The following is a 20,145-nucleotide window of genomic DNA, read 5'->3' on the forward strand; positions in this document are numbered from 1 at the left end:
AGTTCACATTCAGAGCTAGTTAAGAAAAATATGAAAAAGGTAATGAGAAAGGACTAGAACTCCCAGATTTTAAAACATAGTATAAAGCTATCTTAATTAAATCTTGAGGTACTGACTCACAAACAGAGTCCAGAAATATACTCATATCTATAAGTGAAATTTGATTTAAAATAAAGGTGCGTTTCATCAGTAGAGAAAAGATATACTTTTCAGTAACTCAGTTGGAATACATTTGTTAGCATCCTGGAAAAAAACCTACTTGGATCCCTACATCATTCCTTAGACTCAGATTTAATTCCAGCTGAATCAAATATTTTAATGTAAATAAAATGAAAGCATAAAAATATTACTAGAATAAGTCATAAGAAAATTTAAAAAAATATTCTCAGATTAGGGAAGATCTTTCAGTATGACAGACCCCAGAAGCCATAAAAGAAAAGATTGATAAACTGCAAATGTATAGAAATTTAAAAACAATTTTTGCATGGCAAAAGCATCTTGAAGAAAATGAGAAGACATGACAGTAAGGGGGAAAATATACATACACATACATGTTTATATGTTCCTTTCCAATTAGTATGCCTTCTATTTTTTTGTCTTATTGCACTAGCAAGGCCCTCCAGTACAGTACTGAATAAAAGTGGTGAGAGTGGACATCCTGCCTTATTCCCAGTCTTAGGGGCAAAGCAAGTCTTTATCGTTTAGGTATGATGTTAACTGTAAGGTGCCCTTTAGCAGATTGAGGATGTTCCCTTCTGTTTCTAGTTTACTGAAATTTTTTATCGTGAATGAGTGTTGAATTTTGTCAAATACTTTTTCTGCTATCTTTTGGGATAATTGTATCGTTGGGTTTTATTTTTGGGGGGTAGCTTATTGATATGGTGAATTACATTGATTGATTTTAGAATGTTAAACCAACTTAGCATACCTTGGGTGAAGCCCACTGGGTCATCCTGTATCCTTTTCAAATATTTTGGATTGATTTGCTAAAATTTTGTTAAGGATTTTTGTATCTATATTCATGAGAGTATTGCTCTATAGTTTTCTTTTCTTGCGATGTCTTTGTCACATTTTTGTATCAGGGTAATGCCAGACTCATAAAATGAGTCAAGAATTATTGTCTCCTCTGTTTTCTTATGGAGAGTTTTTATATTATTTCTTTCCTAAAAGTTTGGTAAATTTTTCAAGTGAAGCCACTAGGGCTACCCACCTTTCTTTATGGGAAGATTTTTAAATTACAAATTCAGTTTCCTTATTAGATACAGGGCTATTCAGGATATCTTTTTTCTTGAGTGAGTTTTGGTAGTTTGTGTGTTGGAAGGAATATTTGTGCATTTCATGTGAGTTATCAAATTTATTAACAAAGTTATTAATATTTCCTTTTTATTCTTTTCAATTTATGTAGGATCTGCACTGATGTGCCTTCTTTCATTCCTGATACTTCTAGTTTGTCTTGTCTTCTTTCTTCTTGTTGTCTAGCTAGAGGTCCTTTGCATCCTTGGATCCTTTGTAAGACCAGCTCTTGGCTTCATTGGTTTTCTCTATGGCTTATCTGTTTCTGTGTTGTTGATTTCTGTTCTTAACTACATTGTTTCCTTCCTTCTACTTATTTTGGGTTTAATTTACTCTTCTTTTTCTTGCATTTTAAGGTAGAAGCTTGCTTTATTTATTTTACACTTTTCTTCTTTTCATGTAAGCTCTTTATTTCCCTCTAAGTACCGCTTAAGCTGCATCCCACTGCTTCTGGTATGTTTTATTTCATTTTCATTCCATTCAGGGTATTTTCTAATATCCTTTGTGATTTCTTTCTGTGACCTATGGGGTGTTTAGAAGTGTTATGTAATTTAGCAGAAATTGTTGTGGTGGGGGGAGGATTTAGGTATGTTTCTGGTACTGATTTTTATTTTAATAATTCCATTGTGGTAAGGAATATATTTTGCATTATTTAAATCCTTTTAAATTGATTGAGACTTATTTGATAGCATGGCATGTATTGTATCTTAGTAAATGTTCCATGTACACTTGAAATGAATATGCATTGTGCTTTTGGGTGGAGTGTTTTCTGAGTGGCGCTTAGGTCAAGTTGATTGGTGTTGCTAGGTCTTCTTTGTGCTTACTGATTCTCTGTCTAGTTGGTCTAGCATTTCCTAAGAGAGGAGTGTTGAAATTTCCAAGTACTTTTGGATCTCTCATTCTCTTCTTCCAGTTCTGTCAGTTTATACTTCATGTATTTTAAAGCCTTGTGATTAGGTGCATATATATTTGGGATCATTATGTCTTTTTGCTGAATTAATCCCTTTATCTTTATAAAATGCCCCTTTTTATCCCTGTCATATTCCTTGTTCTGAAGTCTGCTTGAACTTCAATATAGTTTCTTGTTAAGGAGTTCTGCCAATCAATCATAAAAATACAACTGGAACTCTGATTGAGATTGCATTGGACTTATAGATTTATTTGGGGAGATCATCTCCAAAATATTAAGTCCTCTCATCTAAGAACATAGAATATCTCTTCATTTATTCTAATCGTCTCTATCCTTTATTAAAATTTTAAAGTTTTTTCCATAAAGATCTTGTGTGTTCTTAATTTCTAGATATTTTATAGTTTTTTTCCTCTTATGACTAGTATCTATTTTTATATTTTCCTAGTTGCCTTCTACTGGTTTAGAAAAATGGTATAAATTTTAAATTATCTAACATCTGATAACTTTGCTAACGCCTCTTATTACTTACAGTAGCTTAGCTGTTATGTATCCCAGGTATTAAGTTTGAGGTGCCTGTGACATCCAATTGAAGGTGTAGTAGAGTAGACAGTTGAATATACAAGTTAGGAATTCATGGGAGAGGTCCAGGCTGGAAATATAAATTTGGGGATTGTCAGTACACAGATGGTACTTAAAGTCATGTGACTGGATAAGATCACCAAGGGAATGAATGTAGATAGAAGAGAGAAGAGATCCTAGGCTATGTAAGCAAGTTGAGGAGTTAAGAAGGAACTATTAAAGGAGCAGCCAGTGAGGGGAGAGGAAAGCCAAAGTGGTATATTCTGGGGCCAAGTAAAGAAGTGTTCCACTCGTCCACAGCCTGTGCGTCTGCCTCCTGCAGCAGAAATAAACCCCTGAAGGGTTTGTTCTTAACCACTCGTACAAGCAGCATGGTCAGTGATTAAGAGCAGGGATTCTTTGGCCCTTGCCTGAGTGTGTCATGCCTGGCTCCACCACTTTCTAAGTGGGTAGGCTTGGGCAAGATACTTAACTCTCTGTGCCTTGGTCTCCCCAACTGTTAAATAGGGATAGTGATATTACCAACTTCAGAGAGTCATATAACTTAAGTGAGTTAAGTCATGTAAAAGCATTTATAACAGTGTCTGGCATATAGTAACCTCTCATTAAATATGACTCTTTGTTTTTATCATTATTGTTGTTGCCTTTGTATCACTAGTATTTAGCACAGCATCTGATACAATTAGTGCTTTAAAATGTTTCTTAAATGAATGATTCTATTAGCAGGCTATGTGAGGGAGAGTGGGTGGAGAAAGTACGAGCTACAGTTGATATTGAGATTCTTTTTTTAGAGATACGGCTTTTTTATTGAGTTATAGTTGATGTACAATATTATATGTTATAGGTATATAATATAGTGATTCATAATTTTTAAAGGTTATACTCCATTTGTAGTTTTTATAAAATATTGGCTGTATTCCCTGTGTTATACAATATATCCTTGTAGCTTATTTTATAACTACTAATTTGCACCTCTCAGTCCCCTCCCCCTATATTGCTCCTCCCCCCTTTCCTCTCCCCACTGGTAACTACTAGTTTCTTCTCTATATCTATGAGTCTGCTTCTTTTTTGTTATATTCACTAGTTTGTTGTATTTTTTAGATTCCACATATAAGTGATATTATACAGTATTTGTCTTTTTCTGTCTGACTTATTTCACTTAGCATAATACCCTCCAAGTCCATCCATGTTGTTGCAAATGGCAAAATTTTGTTCTGTTTTATGGCTGAGTAATATTCCATTGTATATATAAACCACATCTTCTTTATCCATTCATTTGTTGATGGACACTTCGTTTGCTTCCATATCTTGGCAATTGTAAATAATGCTGCTATGAACACTGGAGTGCATGTATCTTTTCGAATTAGGGTTTTTGTTTTTTCAGATTTATACCCAGAAGTGGAATTGCTGGGTCATATGGTAGTTCTATTTTTAGTTCTTTTTTTGAGAAATCTCCATATTATTTTCCACCATGGCTACACCAATTTACATTCCCACCAACAGTGTACAAGGGTTCCCTTTTCTCCACAACCTTGCCAACATTTGCTATTTGTGTTCTTTTTAATGGTAGCCGTTCTGACAGGTGTGAGGTGATATCTCATTGTGGGTTTGATTTGCATTGCCCAGTTGATTAGCAGTGTTGCGCATCTTTTCATGTATTTGTTGGCCACCTGCATTTCCTCTTTGGAAAAATGTCTATTCGGATTTTCTGCCAATTTTTTAATCTTGTTGTTTGTTTGATGTTGAGTTATGTGAGCTGTTTGGATGTTTTGGATATTAACCCCTTATCAGCCGTATCATTTGCAGATATTTTCTCACATTCAGTAGGTTGTCTTTTCCTTTTGTCAGTGGTTTCCTTTGCTGTGCAAAAGCTTTCAAGTTTAATTAGGTCCCATTTGTTTATTTTTGCTTTTCTTCCCTTTGCTTTAGGAGACAGATCCAAAAATTATTGCTACAATTTATGTCAAAGAGTGTTCTGCCTATGTTTTCTTCTAGGAGTTTTATGGTTTCTGGTCTTACATTTAGGCCTTTAATCCATTTTGAGTTTATTTTTGTATATAGTGTTAGAGAATGTTCTAATTTCATTCTTTTACATGTAGCTGTCCAGTTTTCCCAGCATCGCTTGTTGAAGAGACTGTCTTTTTGATGCTGGAATTCTTTATGGGGACTTTATGAAGCTAGCAAAGTAGGAAAGTACATCAGGAAGGAACACGTTCTTAAATTCCCAAGTTTGGAGTTTGTGCATGAATAGCTATTTGAAAAGACTGATCGGCTAATTAAATAAGAATAAACAGGGCTTCCCTGGTGGCGCAGTGGTTGAGAGTCCGCCTGCCGATGCAGGGGACGCGGGTTCGTGCCCCGGTCCGGGAAGATCCCACATGCCGCAGAGCGGCTGGGCCCGTGAGCCATGGCCGCTGAGCCTGCGTGTCCAGAGCCTGTGCTCCGCAACAGGAGAGGCCACAACAGAGAGAGGCCCGTGTAACGCAAAAAAAGAAAAAAAAAAAAAAAAAAGAATAAACATAGAAATTGTTACTTAAAGAGAAAGATAAGGGAAGGAAACTATAGATTTTAAAGGATTTAAGAAACATATTCATATGCAGTGTATGAATCCTGATGCAGTTTTTTTTTTAATTAATGAGACCCAGGAAATTTGGCAGTGATAGCATTTTGATATTAAAGATGTTATTATCATTTCTACCTATAGTAGTTTATGGTTATGTATTAAAAATCACTTCACTTTTGGAGATACATGTTAAAATATTTATAGATGAAATTATAAGATGTCTGAAATTTGCTTTACATAATCCAGTGGTGGGAAGGAGTGATGAGTGGGATTATAGATAAAACAAGATTGACCATGAATTGATACTTATTAGAGTTGGGTGATAGCTATATGGGAATTCATTATAGTATTCCTTTTATGTTTGTATTTGTTTGAAATTTTCCATAATAAAAACTAAAAAAGAGTTTAAAAAATAATTGAAGGACTCTGTTTACCACTTGTAATGCTTGACTTTATTATACTAGATTAGAATTTGAGAAACAAAATACTCGGCTTAATGTTCAACTTGAATATAGTCGCAATCAGCTGAAGAAAAAACTGAATAAGATTAACACATTAAAAGAAACTATCCAGAAAGGTAGAGAAGACATCGATAACCTAAAGAAGGTAATTAATGATGGGTGGCTGAAGTCATTGAAATGATGACTTTCTTCCATGATTTAACATTCGTTGAGTTCCTGGAAAATTCTAATAGTGATAGAAGGTGGGGGCAGGGCACACACTTGAGAACTACTTGAAGTACCGTCCACACAGCTTCATGGATTATTAGATGTTGGGAGGGGTGGACACGGTGAGTCCTGGATTCTAACTTGGGTGATTGGTGGATAGGAGGAGAGATTAAGGAGAGAAAATTCTGGACCTGTGGAGCATGACTTCCCTGTGTGACATCTAAATAGCAATTTCCAGCAGGTAGTTAGAGAGGACGTAGATAACAGACGTCTAGGCCGGTTTAGGGGAGTAAATTGAATCCATATGTGAGTGGGTGAGGCTCCAACCAGAGAGGAAGGCAGTGAAGAGCAGTGGGGCGAGGAAGGAGTTCTGGAAGGAGAGGCCACATAGGTTATGAAGAGGCCAGAAGGGGTGGTGTTACAGAAGCCCCAGAGAGGGAGGGAGAAGGAAGTGAGGAAAGTTGTCGAAAAGGTAAAGTCTGGAAAATGGCAATTTTCAAGAGGTCAAGATCTGGAAAATTGCCAATTAAGAGGTCATGGTAGCAAGGACATTTTCACTGGACAGTGGAAACAGAAGTCAGATGGCAGCAAGCTGAGAAGTGAATCCAAAGTGAAAGAGAAAGGTAGGTAGTGATTACCCGGAAGTGTAAACAAGGGTGGGTCACGTTCTGTGATAGAGGTTCAGGCAGCCTACAGGATAGGGGTTTACCTTGGAATGGCTGGTTTTGTTGTGTTAATAATAAAATGATCTATTGACCTTATTAATGTAGACGATGGTAAATGTACAATATGTGAATCATCTCCATCCAGGCTGAAGAAAATTGTCTGAAAATTGTGGATGAACTCATGGAGAAACGGCAGCAGCTTAAGGACATAGTTGTCACTCAGAACACCAACGCTGAGAAGGTCCAAGCTCAGATGGAAGAGGGGCGGAAGAGGTTTCTGGCAGCAGACAGGTGACTAAGAAGCTTACCAGAGTTTAAGAGATGTGTACCATCAATCTGACATTTATTATAGGAAGCCTCATTATTTGAATATACACCCTTTGTTGCTTTTGGTCCCACATCACACCTATCAAGCATTGCAGTCTGGGGGAAAACCAAGAGAGGTGGTTTGTTGTTTAGAGTGAATAGTTCTTTTGGTGGGTGAAAACATGGACCTATATAAAGAGTTCCTTACCCTAAATCCCCTTGACACCAGTACCTTCCTGTTGGGGAGTCTCCTGCTAGTCTGTGTGACAAAGCATAGCAGGTGGGGCGCAGAATCTAGAACTACACTGCATGGTTCCATGCCCCAGTTTTGCCACTTATTTACTGTGCCTTCGTTTTCTCATCAGTAAAATGGGGATAATAATAGTGCCTACCTCAGAATAGTTGTAAGGATTAAATGAGTGAGTGAGTGTTCATATGGTACTTAGAACAGTACCTGTTACACAATAAGCAGGTATGTTTGCCATGATGATGACCAATAATAACACTTTGAGTCAGCGGCGAGTCTAGCTGCTCGCCGCAACTAGAGAAAGCCTGCCTGCAGCGACGAAGACCCAACCCAGCCAAAAATAAAATAATTAATTAATTAATTAAAGCAAAAATAAGGTAACTAGGAAAGCACTGTATTGGTGCTAGCCTGATTAAAGTAATAATGTTCATTATTGAAAATCCTCCCTTGGATTAAATAATTATATTCATGGCCTTTGTCAGGAGTGTTAAAGTTTAAATTACAAGCATCCATGGGCTAACTCTGCAACTTAACAGCACTCATAAGAAAAAATCTTTTTTTTTTTCATGTAAGTTTATAACATGTTTTTCTTCCTTGGTGCAACTTTACATAATTAGTAAAATATAATCACTTTTTCACATCTGTGTATTTACAGGGAAGTGGGAAAACGGCAAAAAGAAGTTGTAATCCTTCAAACTTCTCTGGAACAGAAGCGGTTAGAGAAACATAACATGTTGCTTGATTGCAAAGTTCAAGACATTGAAATAATTCTTTTGTTGGGGTCACTGGATGACATCATTGAAGTGGAGGTATTCTAGCAAATGATTTTAAAATATGTGCAGTTGTTTGGAACTTAATGTAAGGCCTTTGGCTGCTTAGTGAAGTTGCATCTATGCAGATTCTTCCTCTTGTTCTAAAGTTTCTTTAGGGGCAGAAAAAACGTCTCTAGGAGGGAAAAAGGGCAGGATGGTCCTCATGCCACAGGGCTGGGCATTTTGTGCAGTTCTCTTATTTCTCTTGCTAATCCATGTCCTTTGAGCCCCACAGGATGGACCAGAGTCTCTTACCTGTGCACAGATGCCCAAGAGGGGTCAGAGACTTGAACCTGTTGGAGTTAGGGGTGCTGGGGAGGCGGTGTGAGCCACAGGCCAGGTGCCAGTGGCCTGCTGGCGTGAGCACTTCTCTGTACTCTGGTAACGTTGTCCGCGGTGTGTGGAGGGGTCTTGCTCTGCACCTTCACTGACAACCTGAGGTGGTTCTCAGCAGAAACGTGCCTCACTGAGTCTGTCCAGGTGGTGAGAGTGTGGGGGAGGGGAGGCAACAGCAGGCCCCACGGAGCCAGAGGGCAAGACCAGTGTCGGCCAGCGGTGGACGTTTCTCTGTTTGTCTCTTTCCTTTCTTCCTCGTCACATTTGTATCGCACAGTACTCTTTAGGCTGGCTGGAAGTTTATACACCCTTAGTTCTGTCACTCATGTTAAGAAAGATATGACTATGCAGTTCAGAAAGAATATCTTACTGTTAGCCAATCCAGAGGATGGTGAAAATAGTTATTTCTTTTACCTCTTAGATTATCTCTGAGTTCTTTAGTGAATCTCTGTGGTCTCCCTTCCACATCTCTCCTCCCCTTTCTGCTCTGCCCCCAGTCAGAAATCCATGCACTTCCATCCAATTTCTATTCCAGAAGAGGCCTTCAGTCCTTTGGGTTCTTCAATTGGAAGTAACTATAAAACAATTTTTCTCTTGCTAATATTGACCACTTCTCATAGCATAATTCTGGTGTGATATTATACTCGGACATCCTTTTTCTTGGGAATTCCCTGGCGGTCCGGTGGTTAGGACTCGGTGCTGTCACTGCCGGGCCCCCGGGGTTCAATCCCTGGATGGAGAACTAAGATCCCGCAAGCTGCGCAGCTCAGCCAAAAGTCTTTTTTCTCTGTTTTAGCAGAGATCACATCCCAGATAGAAGGTAAGGAAAGGATAAGGGAAGGAGAAGACCCTTTGCTGGCCACAAATGTCCTGAACCCCACTCAGATGGCTTTAAAGGGGGAAAAGGCAGGTAAAGGGCTAGGGCTGGAATGGAGGCAGTCTCACACGTGACTCGGTCCAGGAATTTGAACACTGTCAAGAACTCTTTCTGGCTCAGTATGTATTGGCTTTATTTTTTCAGATCAGCTTTCCTCATGGGGCTGCAGCTGTAGCCACCAGCTTTGAGCAGAGGGCAAAGACACCTCTCCCCTGCCCCCTCTCAGAAGAATCCTGGGGAAGAACTCTGGCTCATTCAGGGCCACGTGTCTGCTCTTAAGGGTGCAGAGAGAGGGAAGGGAGGCATCTGTAACAGCAGAAGTGGATGGGAGCAGAAAAACAGTACTCACAATAACATAGAGAGAAATGGAAGGTCTGTTTAAAAGGCAGTTTAATTTTAGGAGAGGTTCGTCATAGAGTAGTGCAGAGGAAGAAGCAGTTTTAATGACTGGCATCTGTAGGTAAATGTGCTGTTGGTTAAGTACTCCTGCTGCTGCTTTGGTCCTGTTCTTTCAGTGAGTGTGAACTTTCAGAAGTATTCTCCAACATGCCCACCATGAGTGTGAACTTACTTGCTTATTAGCGTGAACGACTTTCATATTCATAGTGGGCTCTTTCAAGGCAGGTATTAATACCTTAAGCTGGATTAATAGTGAATCATTATCTAAAAAGAAAAAGTGATAGTTCTGCTCCACTTTGTGCTGATCAGGCCACACTGGGACACTGCATGCACGTGCTAAGCATGGTGCTCTTTGAGAGTAAAGTGTCCACGATAGTGAAAAGGCCCCAGCCGTGTCGTGCTGGGAAGAGGAGGCTTGGAGAATATGGTTATCCCTCGACGAGAAGAAGGTCTGTCATAGGGGACGGACCCTACTTGTTCTTTCTGGTCCTAAGGGGGACGCTAGGGCTGGGGGATTTAGGACAGAGTCAGATTTCTTCTACTAGGGAACACTTCCTACTAGAAGGAGGGAGGGCCTCTAGTGGGGAGTTCCCTGATTGAAAGTTTACAAGACATCTAGTAGCAGCCATGTGATGGGGGTGCTATACAAGGTAGTGTATAAAGCCCAAAACAGAAAAGGCATTAAGTATAAATTGTGTCTCTCCAGAGGGCTGGACAAGGATCGCCGAATAGAATTAATTGTCTTACAACAGTTGTAAGGAATCATTGTCTTACAACAGTTGTAAGGTAGAACCTGAGATTTCCCTTCCATTGGAGGTGTGCAGACAGACGGTAAGTTACCTACATCTGCCAGGATTCTCATAGAAGATTATTCTATTGTGGGGAAGACTATAGCAGATCACTGGTTCCCAAACCATACTGTGCACATGAAATATCTGGGGATCTTGTTTCCTAAGAGATTGAATTTCTAATGGCTCCCAGGTGAGGCCTGCTCTTGCTGGCCCACTGACCACACTTTGAATAGCAAGGCATCAGTTGACTCATATAGAAGCTTAATACAAACTACGGTGTTGGATCACATAAACAGGAACCATGAGATTCAGGGGTTCAGCACTACATTTTGTATTCAAGCTCCACTTCCTTGTGAACCATTTTAACATAAATATATTACACAAAATATAGACTTAATTCCAAAAGTAGTTTTATTGGGTTTGTTTCAGCTGAGAACATCTAGAAAAGAGTAGAGTGAGTGACAAAGGGGTTTTTTTTCCTTAATTTGTAAGTCTTTGTTTTTGGTATCAGCATTACACCAAAGACCAGCCTACCGCTGAGTAAGTGCTCATGTATTTGTCCCTTCTTTCCTATTCCTCTCTCCATTCCGAGTGATATATATTGAAATTGAAATATATTGCTATGTTGTCAGCCTTGCATTAGGCACTGAGACCACAGCAGTGAGTATAACTGCCAAAAATCCCTTCCTTCACATTCTACTAGGGGAGAGATAGGCACAGAAACAAAATGGTAAACAGATAAAATATTTATGTGTTTGGTGATGCTGTAAAGCTAAAGAAAATATAAAGCAGGGAGGGGCGTGGCATTGGCGGAGGAGAGTCTGCAGTGTTAGATGCAGAGGCCGTGGGTGTCCTGGGGGAAGGCAGCTGGCTAGCAGACAAGGCGCAAAATGAGGAGACGCAGACATCTAGGGGAGGGCGCCCAGGCAGAGCGCAGTGTGCCGGCCCTAAGGTGGACGTGTGCCTGGTCTGTTCAAGGAGGCCAGCGTAGTGGGAGCAGAGCGAGTACCAGGAAGACTGGCACAAAGTAAAGTTAAAGGGGAAGCAGAGGCCAGACCATCATGGCCTTGCAGGCCAACATAAGGGTTTTAACTTTCGATCTGCATGAGGTGGCAATCAGACAGATGAGTAGAGACCACCGTTTCAGATAACAAGGAAAGGGCTTCATATGTTTTTCAGTTGGGACCTGAAGCAGAAGGTACCCAGGCAACAATGGATATGTATGAAAAAGAAGCAGCCATTGAGATAGACTACAGCTCTCTAAGAGAGGATTTGAAGGTAATTGAAAGATTTCTGTTGTTCATGACTAACTCATGGTAATAGTGAATATTTAAATACTGCAGAATAATTTTAGATGATAGAGCATAAATTTAGGGGAGAAAGTAGATTTCCTAATGGTTTTTTAAGAAATAGTCTAAACAGGTTACACAGACAGTGTTTAAAACATTTAAAGTTTTCCTATCACCGTTTCTCACTGTGTGTTCTGTAGAACACCAATACCATGAAATGTCTTGCCAAAGAAGAAAAGTTTCTGTCAGTGTTTTGAAAGTCTATTCCCTTTTTGGAGATTCAGAATGAATAATAAAGTCTTTGAGAAGTCCTGAAATCGACAAAAGTAGCCAACATACTCCAGCATCCTGAATTGCCCTGTCTGTGTCCCAGTGCAGTACCCTCAGTAGGCGACAAATCCTTCACAGCTACAGAGCACAAACCTGGAATCCAGTTTCATGGTCTCTTTAATTTAGCAGCTCTCACTCTTTCTCTTAACCCTATATTTTGCTTTGTGTTTTGACTTCATCCTGAAGCTGCTTCTCTCATGAGGGCAAAATGACTGTAGCCTTTCTTGGCCTTCCAGCCACCCAACCACAACCCTCAGAGAAGAGAGAGACTGCCTTTTGTAGTGGTGCTGTTCTAAAGATTGAAGAAAGGCTTTTCCACAAAGCTCTACCAATTGTCCTCTCATCACAGTGGCCTAAATTGGGTCACAGGTTCATTCCTGACCAATCACTGTTGGGGGTGGGATGGACTTAGCTTTAGACCAAGCAGAGTTCCTGGGACTTATGAGGGAGATGGTCAAACATGGGCTCTGTTAGAAAGGAAGAAATGGAGAATGGACACCAAGTAGCAGTAGCTACCACATCTTTTAATTTCAGATGTTTCTAATATATTTTGTTAGATTTGTTGGGCTCTTTTCATTGTACTTGTGGTACTTTTGGCAATCAGAATAAAGTTCTTACCTATTTTATAGTCTATTCAGTGCTTTCGTATTTAGAAAGTCCTTCCCCACGACATTACTGACTAAATATTTATAAATATTTTCTTCCTGTTAGTGATTTTTTTGTTTTCACTCACCTATTTAATTAATCTGAAATTTATCTTTATATATGGTATGAGGTAAGAATCTGTTTTTTAAAAGGTACGTAAGTTAACCAGTTTACTCAACATCTTCTAAATAATTCTTTTCCCAATGAATTACAATGTCACCTTTATCAGATATTAATTAACCCCTCTGGGGGGGGCGTCAAGAAAATTTTCCTGGAAGGTGATCCTACATCACTTTTTCCCTTCTCTCTTCACTCAAGTTAGTTCTGCTCATTGTTTAGGTTTCAGCTTAAGTGTCACCCCTCCAGATGAGTTGGATCCCTTCTGCCTGCCCCGTAATACCTGTGCTGGCCCGGTGGAGGGTTTCGCGCTGTTGCAGACGCCAGTTTGCATGTCTGACTTCGCTGTGAGCTCTTTAAGGGCAGAGACAGGATACTTTTCATCACTGAATTCTCAGTGTCTAATACGTAGTAGATGATCAATATTTTTTAATGAACGAGTAAATGAAGTGATACGTGAATTGTTACTTTTTTAGCCAGATTAAGAAAGATGAAGGTGCAGCGCGTTCCAAGAGAGCAGCATCTATGACTCTAGAGCTATGAAAGAGCACAGCCAACTTCAGGAAGCTACAGCAGTGTGACCTGACCGCACTGCAGACTCAGAGAGGGCTGCAAAGGAGGGCAGGAGTGGATGCGGAGGGAGACGGGCCAGATCCCGAAGGGCCCTGTGCCCAATTATTGTGCCCTAGCAGTTTGGATCTAAATGGCATGTGCTAACCATTGCTGTTCTTTGCCAATAATAGGCTCTACAATCTGACAAGGAAGTTGAGGCCCACCTTAGACTCCTGCGGCAACAAATAGCATCCCAGGAGGATGTCCTGCTGAGGACAGCGGCCCCGAACCTCAGAGCCCCGGAGAACCTAAAGACTGTCAGAGACAAGTTTCAGGAGTACACAGACGGTGAAATTAAGCTTTAGTTGTTAGCAAGATCATATTCATGGGTGTTAGGGGCTTTGATTTCTATAACATTTACTAATAATCCCCCTGAATTGTACCTTGGTTTTTATTATATATTTTTTTCCTCTATTATCTTATAGTAATGTACTTTTAATACTGAATCACTAATTCCTTCCTTTTTGAAAGGCGTTCTGCTTTAATTTAAAAACAGGTGTATTGATTATTTTAGAATAGTGTCTTATTTCAAACCAGCATAAGAGGCATATTAGATACTCTGTTGGAGTTTGTTATTATTATTTAAAAATCAGCCCTACCAGAAAAAGGCTCATCAGTTTTAAGTCATTTTCTTGGAATTAATAATAGTTGAGGTGTTTTGAAGGTAGATTTTACTCAAGACAACCAAACTCAAAATCTAGTTTAAAAAATATTTTATGCTTTAAAGGTGAAATAAGAGAAGCCCTTGGTGGTCTCCAAAATAAAGAACATTGATTCTCTCTTAGCTTTTGAGGCCAGCAGAAAGGAAGCCAGAACATGTAGGCAAGAGTTTGAACAGGTGAAAAAAAGGAGATACAATCTTTTCAGCCAATGTTTTGAGCACATCTCAGTCGCAATTGATCAGATCTACAAGAAGCTCTGCAGAAACAACAGTGCCCAAGTACGTATTTTTCACCTCAAATATGAGTGGGAACTTTGTGTTATTGGTGGTGTGTTTTTTTTTCTGGTGGGAAATCGCCACCACACTATCTGAATGACCCACTTACCGGGCAGAGTCAGCTCATGAAAACTGGTCATTGCAGTGACCTGTGTTCTAGGTCCTACTCATTCCACCACTGACCAGCCTGGACAAGTCAGAATCTCTCTGGTCCTGCTTCTTCATCTGCAAAACGAGTGGGTTAGATCATTTGGTGTCCAGGTTCTCTTTCAGTTCTGGAATTCTGTCACCTGTACTAATTTGATTTTATAGAGCCGTCTCTGTAGTAAAGTTAGGGTAATGTAGACGATCTGGGGAAAATGGTTGATCTGAGGTCTGTGGAGCTGCCCAGAGTAACAAAGGAGAAGGAAAGAACTAAAGGCAGCTTTCAAATCTACATATGCCCCTTGTAATGGTAATCTCTCCATTCCGTGATCAATATCCACAGCAAATACTGTCGACTTGAATGTGGACTGAAGATGTAGATCTGATCTGATCTATCTGCTTTTCCCTCTTTCTCATGGTATTCTTTTATGACTGAGGTAATCCTGAATCATATATTTAGAACTTCCACCAAAAATAACTTATTTTCAGTAAAGTAAGACTAAAAGAAACCCATTAACTCCTTGAGGGCAGGATTCATCAATAAAGATTTGATGAAAGGACCAATGAAAGAACTGAATGAAGATTGTTTTAGTAAGACTGCAGCATATGCTTCTGGGCTTTGAATGGCAGCCTGATGGGAAGGCCTTATCCTTTATGTTGGAATGCTTTCCCTCTACTCCCCGCCCCATGCACCCTTGCTGTCTGTGATTACATATAGAGCTAAATACATTATTTACAGGCATTGATATTTTTCCATCAAAATGGAGGAAAATCTAACCAAGAGTATTTTGTAGTTAAACCCTGTTGCAATTCCAAGTTGAAATTTACTAATAGCTTTTCTAATGCTGCTAAATAAATAACATGTGTTTCAGGCATTTCTTAGCCCAGAAAACCCAGAAGAGCCTTACTTGGAGGGAATTAGCTATAACTGTGTGGCCCCAGGCAAACGGTTCATGCCAATGGATAATTTGTCGGGGGGAGAAAAGTGTGTGGCAGCTTTGGCTCTCCTGTTTGCTGTGCACAGGTAAGGTCACAGTGAGCTATACGATTTTGCATCAGGGCAGAAACCAAATAGACCTTCCTACAGAAGATCTGTTAATTACTTGTCTTTAGTCATATTTAGCGTACGTGATACAAAACTTTTTTTCAGCCAGACAATTCAGGTTATGCTGTAGGCCTGTAACAATTTAGGCAGCAAATCTAAGAGAGAATTCAGTCTTCGACAGATTTTTATTCAATTTGTTATTATCAGTAGCTACTAATATTCCAGCTTCATAGAAAAGAAAGGAGAAAAAGGAGTATCAAATGGCCAGATGTGAAGTCAGGATTGCCAAAAAACAGTACCAACAACAAAGCCAAACAAAATAAAAACACCTAACTTGTATATTATTTTCCTTGTCCCTATTCAGAGATCTGCTATTTAGTAAGGAATGTTAAACAAAGTATTTCTTCTGAAAAAAATGTTTAACCTCCTCATTCCCACTGGTGATGGTGACACTTACGTTTGTAAAATAAAGCAAGGGAAAAATGTTAGCTAAAATTAAGGCAATTAACTTTTGACATTCAAAGCATTAGATGAAGAACTAAGGTATAGATGATGCTGCCTCTCTACTTTCATGATCAGAAAGATCAACATAAAAGTTTTACAACTGTTTTCTACTGGTCTCAAGAAGGAAAAGGAATTGGCAATTACGGGAAAGGAAAAGAAAATGCCATTAATGCAGGAGGACTGTGGGAAAAACGGGAGGCAGGAACTTAAACAGGAGCCTGTGTGAAGTAAATCTTAGCAGAATAAGACGAATACTAGGTGTCACCCCCATCCCATTTATTCAACAGGTATTTATTAAATATTTACTGTGTGTCGAGTGGTGTTAACAGACATTAGAGGGACTTCCTTGGTGGTCCAATGGCTAAGATTCCATGCTTCCAGTGCAGGGGGCCTGGATTCGATCCCTGGTCTGGGAACTAGATCCCACATGCCGCAACTAAAGATCCCGTGTGCCGCAACCAAATAAATACTTTTTCAAAAATAGACATTAGAGACAGCAGTGAAGAAAACAAATTCCCTGCCTCAGAGATGCTTCATTTTAGTTGAGGAAGACAGATGATAAATAAGGTGTATTAGTAAAGTAATTCTCTAATATAGAGACTATTAGAAAATGACAGATGCTATAGAGAAAATTAAAGAAGGGAATGGTGATAGTAACAGGGAAGGGTTTGCAATATTTAAAAGTCTTCTGGAAAGGCCTGTTTGAAAAGGGAGTATCTGAGCAAAGATTTGAAGGAATTAAGGGAGCAAGTCACGTGGATGGATGTTCTAGGGGAGAATTCTAAGGGAAGAATGTTCTAGACATGAGGAACAAGTGCAAAGGCCCCGAGGCCAGAGGGAGCCTGGCGCCTGTAGAGAATAGACTGTGTGCAGCAGTGGCAGGCACAGGATTAGGAAACTGCTGTAGCAGTCAGACTGGAGGATCGTGGCGGGTTGCACCAGTGTGGGAGCAGACAGGGCGTGGGGTAGGAGGGACCCTAATCAACTGGAGTGATAAGAGCTGCCATTCACTAAGCTGGAGGGGACCACAGGAGGGATGGGTTTGAGGGATAGGTGAGGAGTTTGATTTTGCACGAGTTCAAGCTGGACACCCACATGGAGTTGAGGAAGCTATTGGACCCGTGAGGCCAGGGTTAAAGAGAGAGGTCAGAACTATCAATAGAAGATACTTAAAACCTCGAGAGCAGATGAAATCACCAAGGGAGCTAATCAGATAGAGGAACGGGGAGGACCGCCCCCCGCCCCCGCCCCTGTACCATCTGCAAAGGTCCCCTGGGATGTGGACTGAGAATTGAGCGTTGCATTTACCGACATAGAGGTCATTGGTGACCTAGACAAAAGCACCCAAAAGGACGTGTTTTATTTATTTATCCTGAATACTCTTAGTCCTCTCCTCCAAGTCTTGTAAAACAAAGTTGTAACTTAAGCGATTATCATTTTTTTCTAGTTTTCGGCCTGCTCCATTCTTTGTTTTAGATGAAGTAGATGCAGCCCTGGACAATACTAACATTGGCAAAGTAAGTTCCTTTCTGCTTTTCATTTCCAGTACAGTGTCTGTAATTCAAGGATCATGATGCAGCAGGCAGAAGGCAATGTACCTGAACATGTTTATTTGATAATTGCTGGTTAAAAATAGATTTTTCTCAGTTACAAATCTAAAAACAAGATGATTCAGGGTAGTAGCTTTCATTCAAGGTTTAGGGGACCCTCAATGAGTTCCTGGGGAGTCAAGTGAGAATCACTACACTGGATCCACAACATTGCTACTGGGTGACTTGCTTTTCCCTAAATCTAGGTTTTTGGGACCTAGTAGTAGACCTTAGTAGTAGCAGCAGCAGCAGACCTTAATAGTAGAGGCCCCAGGGCAAACAGGACCAAATCCATGTTTAATAAAGTCCAAAAATAACATATCTAAATAAAAATTCCAAAGGAATTAAAGTTCAAAATTCTGCTCCCCTTCGTTTATTAAAATTTATACAGTCATTTACTACACTTGCACTGTTTTCAGTATTTGAGACCATGGGGGATCTAAGGACACAATTGAAAGTCAGCCTTAAAGATCAGTGCATAGATACACAAAGCCACCTGAGAGACAGGCTCTCAGACCACACATCCTGACTGTAAATTTTTGACCTGAGAATGGGGTTGACCATGGACTCGTGACCAAAGGCTAGAGGCAAACACTGGCAGTGCCTGTCACTGCCCAGGGCTGGGACAGCTCCATCCTGCAGAGTCCCTGTGCTGTGGTCCTACTTCCAGAGCCATCCATTTCCAGAAATGGATGAATGAAATGACTGGGCTTTGCATTTACAGCTGCTTACAAGGAGGCTGCTCTGGTCATGCTGACAGATATATCTCTGTTAATTTGTAAACTAGCATTCTGGTTTATACCTTAGTCTTATGAGCTCGGTTAATGAGTCCAGCCCCGAGAGATGTAGTCAGTCTTGGGGTGCCACCCTGACAGGTTGAGTCCCTGAAACTGACCTCCCTGATTTCTTATTCTGTTGAACCTCATGTGTAATGCCTGGGAGAGTCGGGATTTTTCAGGAGCTGCAGCCTGGGGTAACTTCTAATTTTAGGCAAGAATGTCATCTTTCAGATTTCCCAGGCTGTATTCATCTAACCCAAACCTCTCTAGGACCTTATCTATTTTTTTATACTTTTTAAAAAATTTTTATTTATGTTTGGCTTCGTTGGGTCTTTGTTGCTGCGCTCAGGCTTTCTCAGTTTCGGCGAGTGGGGGCTGCTCTTCATTGCGGTGCGCGGGCTTCTCATTGCGGTGGCTCCTCTTGTTGTGGGGCACGGGTTCTAGGTGTGCGGGCTTCAGTAATTGTGGCTCGCGGTCTCTAGAGCGCAGGCTCAGTAGCTGTGGTGCACGGGCTTAGTTGCTCCGCAGCATGTGGGATCTTCCCAGACCAGGGCTCGAACCCGTGTCCCCTGCACTGGCAGGCGGACTCTTAACCCCTGCGCCACCAGCCAAGTCCCGGACCTTGCTTTTTTTATTTTTATTTTTTTTTTATTTTTATTTTTTTGCAGTACGCGGGCCCCTCACTCCTGTGGCCTCTCTCGTTGCGGAGCACAGGCCTCGGAAGCGCAGGCCCAGCGGCCATGGCTCATGGGCCCAGCCGCTCCGCGGCATGCGGGACCCTCCCAGACCGGGGCACGAACCCGCGTCCCCTGCATCGGCAGGCGGACTCTCAACCACTGCACCACCAGGGAAGCCCCCCGGACCTTGCTTTTTAAACATGTCATAGCATACATAAGAATAGCACATCAACACCACACCCACAGAAGTTAGAAAACAAATCCAAAGTCCCCCGAACGTTGCAGAGAACAGGCAAGAGCCACATTCTGTGACCTACCAGAGACTTCAGGATTACTGGGGGAAGAAGAAAACAGGAAGAAAAGAAAATCTTGATTTGTCTCTCTTGAATGCCAGCCAGTCTGCATCAGCTAACTGGACTCCATAGCCTCACTCATTTGGGAGAAATTTCCCCTCAGAAGGTTAATAAATTTAGTACTTTGTATCCCATACCCTTTGTGTGTGGTCTGGGGCGGGGGGATCCATCACTGTGGACTGCCCCTTCTCTCTGTAGCATTTAAGGGATCCATATCTTCTAGCAAAATTTAGATGTTCGTATTAGTGGCATCTTCACATACTAGGTCTTTCTTAAGACTTTTCTATTTGCACCCATCCTGTGTATTAAAAACCTCTTAATTTCCAGTTTCCCTTTGAGATTTACGTTCCTGGCACCCCGTTGCTGAACTGAGTACGAGCAGTGATGTAATATGTGCAGCTAGGAAGGCGCTTCCCCTCCCTCTTGTGATCAGGGTGCCCAACATTTATCCCAGGCAACTCTCCTAGCAAAATGCATGCCTTACGTATTTGCATCCCATCTCCTCTTCCATTCTATCAATATCCCAAGACTTTTTAAAGACCTGTATCATAGTGGCTGGCATTGCCTCTAATGCGGCAGTTCCTTCTATGAATTCAGCCTCTTAGCCCAAAGCCGTTTCCCTCCTCTCTCATCATTCACCTCAACTAGTGACTCATTCCTCAACCAGAGCTGCCATTC

At 40.8% G+C, this 20,145-nt stretch overlaps 1 protein-coding gene across 1 annotated transcript in view; it reads left to right on the top strand.

Annotated features, from left to right (window-relative positions):
* Positions 1 to 20,145, top strand: part of SMC1B (structural maintenance of chromosomes 1B) — an 86,833-nt gene that overhangs the window by 64,360 nt on the left and 2,328 nt on the right. The window contains exons 16-23 of the mRNA XM_007454089.1: positions 5,810 to 5,951; positions 6,824 to 6,969; positions 7,887 to 8,040; positions 11,626 to 11,724; positions 13,571 to 13,727; positions 14,225 to 14,379; positions 15,393 to 15,544; positions 17,517 to 17,586. Of these exons, the coding sequence (XP_007454151.1) occupies positions 5,810 to 5,951; positions 6,824 to 6,969; positions 7,887 to 8,040; positions 11,626 to 11,724; positions 13,571 to 13,727; positions 14,225 to 14,379; positions 15,393 to 15,544; positions 17,517 to 17,586 (1,075 nt within the window). The remainder of the gene's footprint in view (positions 1 to 5,809; positions 5,952 to 6,823; positions 6,970 to 7,886; positions 8,041 to 11,625; positions 11,725 to 13,570; positions 13,728 to 14,224; positions 14,380 to 15,392; positions 15,545 to 17,516; positions 17,587 to 20,145) is intronic.

The sequence above is a fragment of the Lipotes vexillifer genome, unplaced genomic scaffold, assembly GCF_000442215.2.
Source record: "Lipotes vexillifer unplaced genomic scaffold, Lipotes_vexillifer_v1.1 scaffold382, whole genome shotgun sequence".
NCBI classification, from domain to species: domain Eukaryota; kingdom Metazoa; phylum Chordata; class Mammalia; order Artiodactyla; family Lipotidae; genus Lipotes; species Lipotes vexillifer.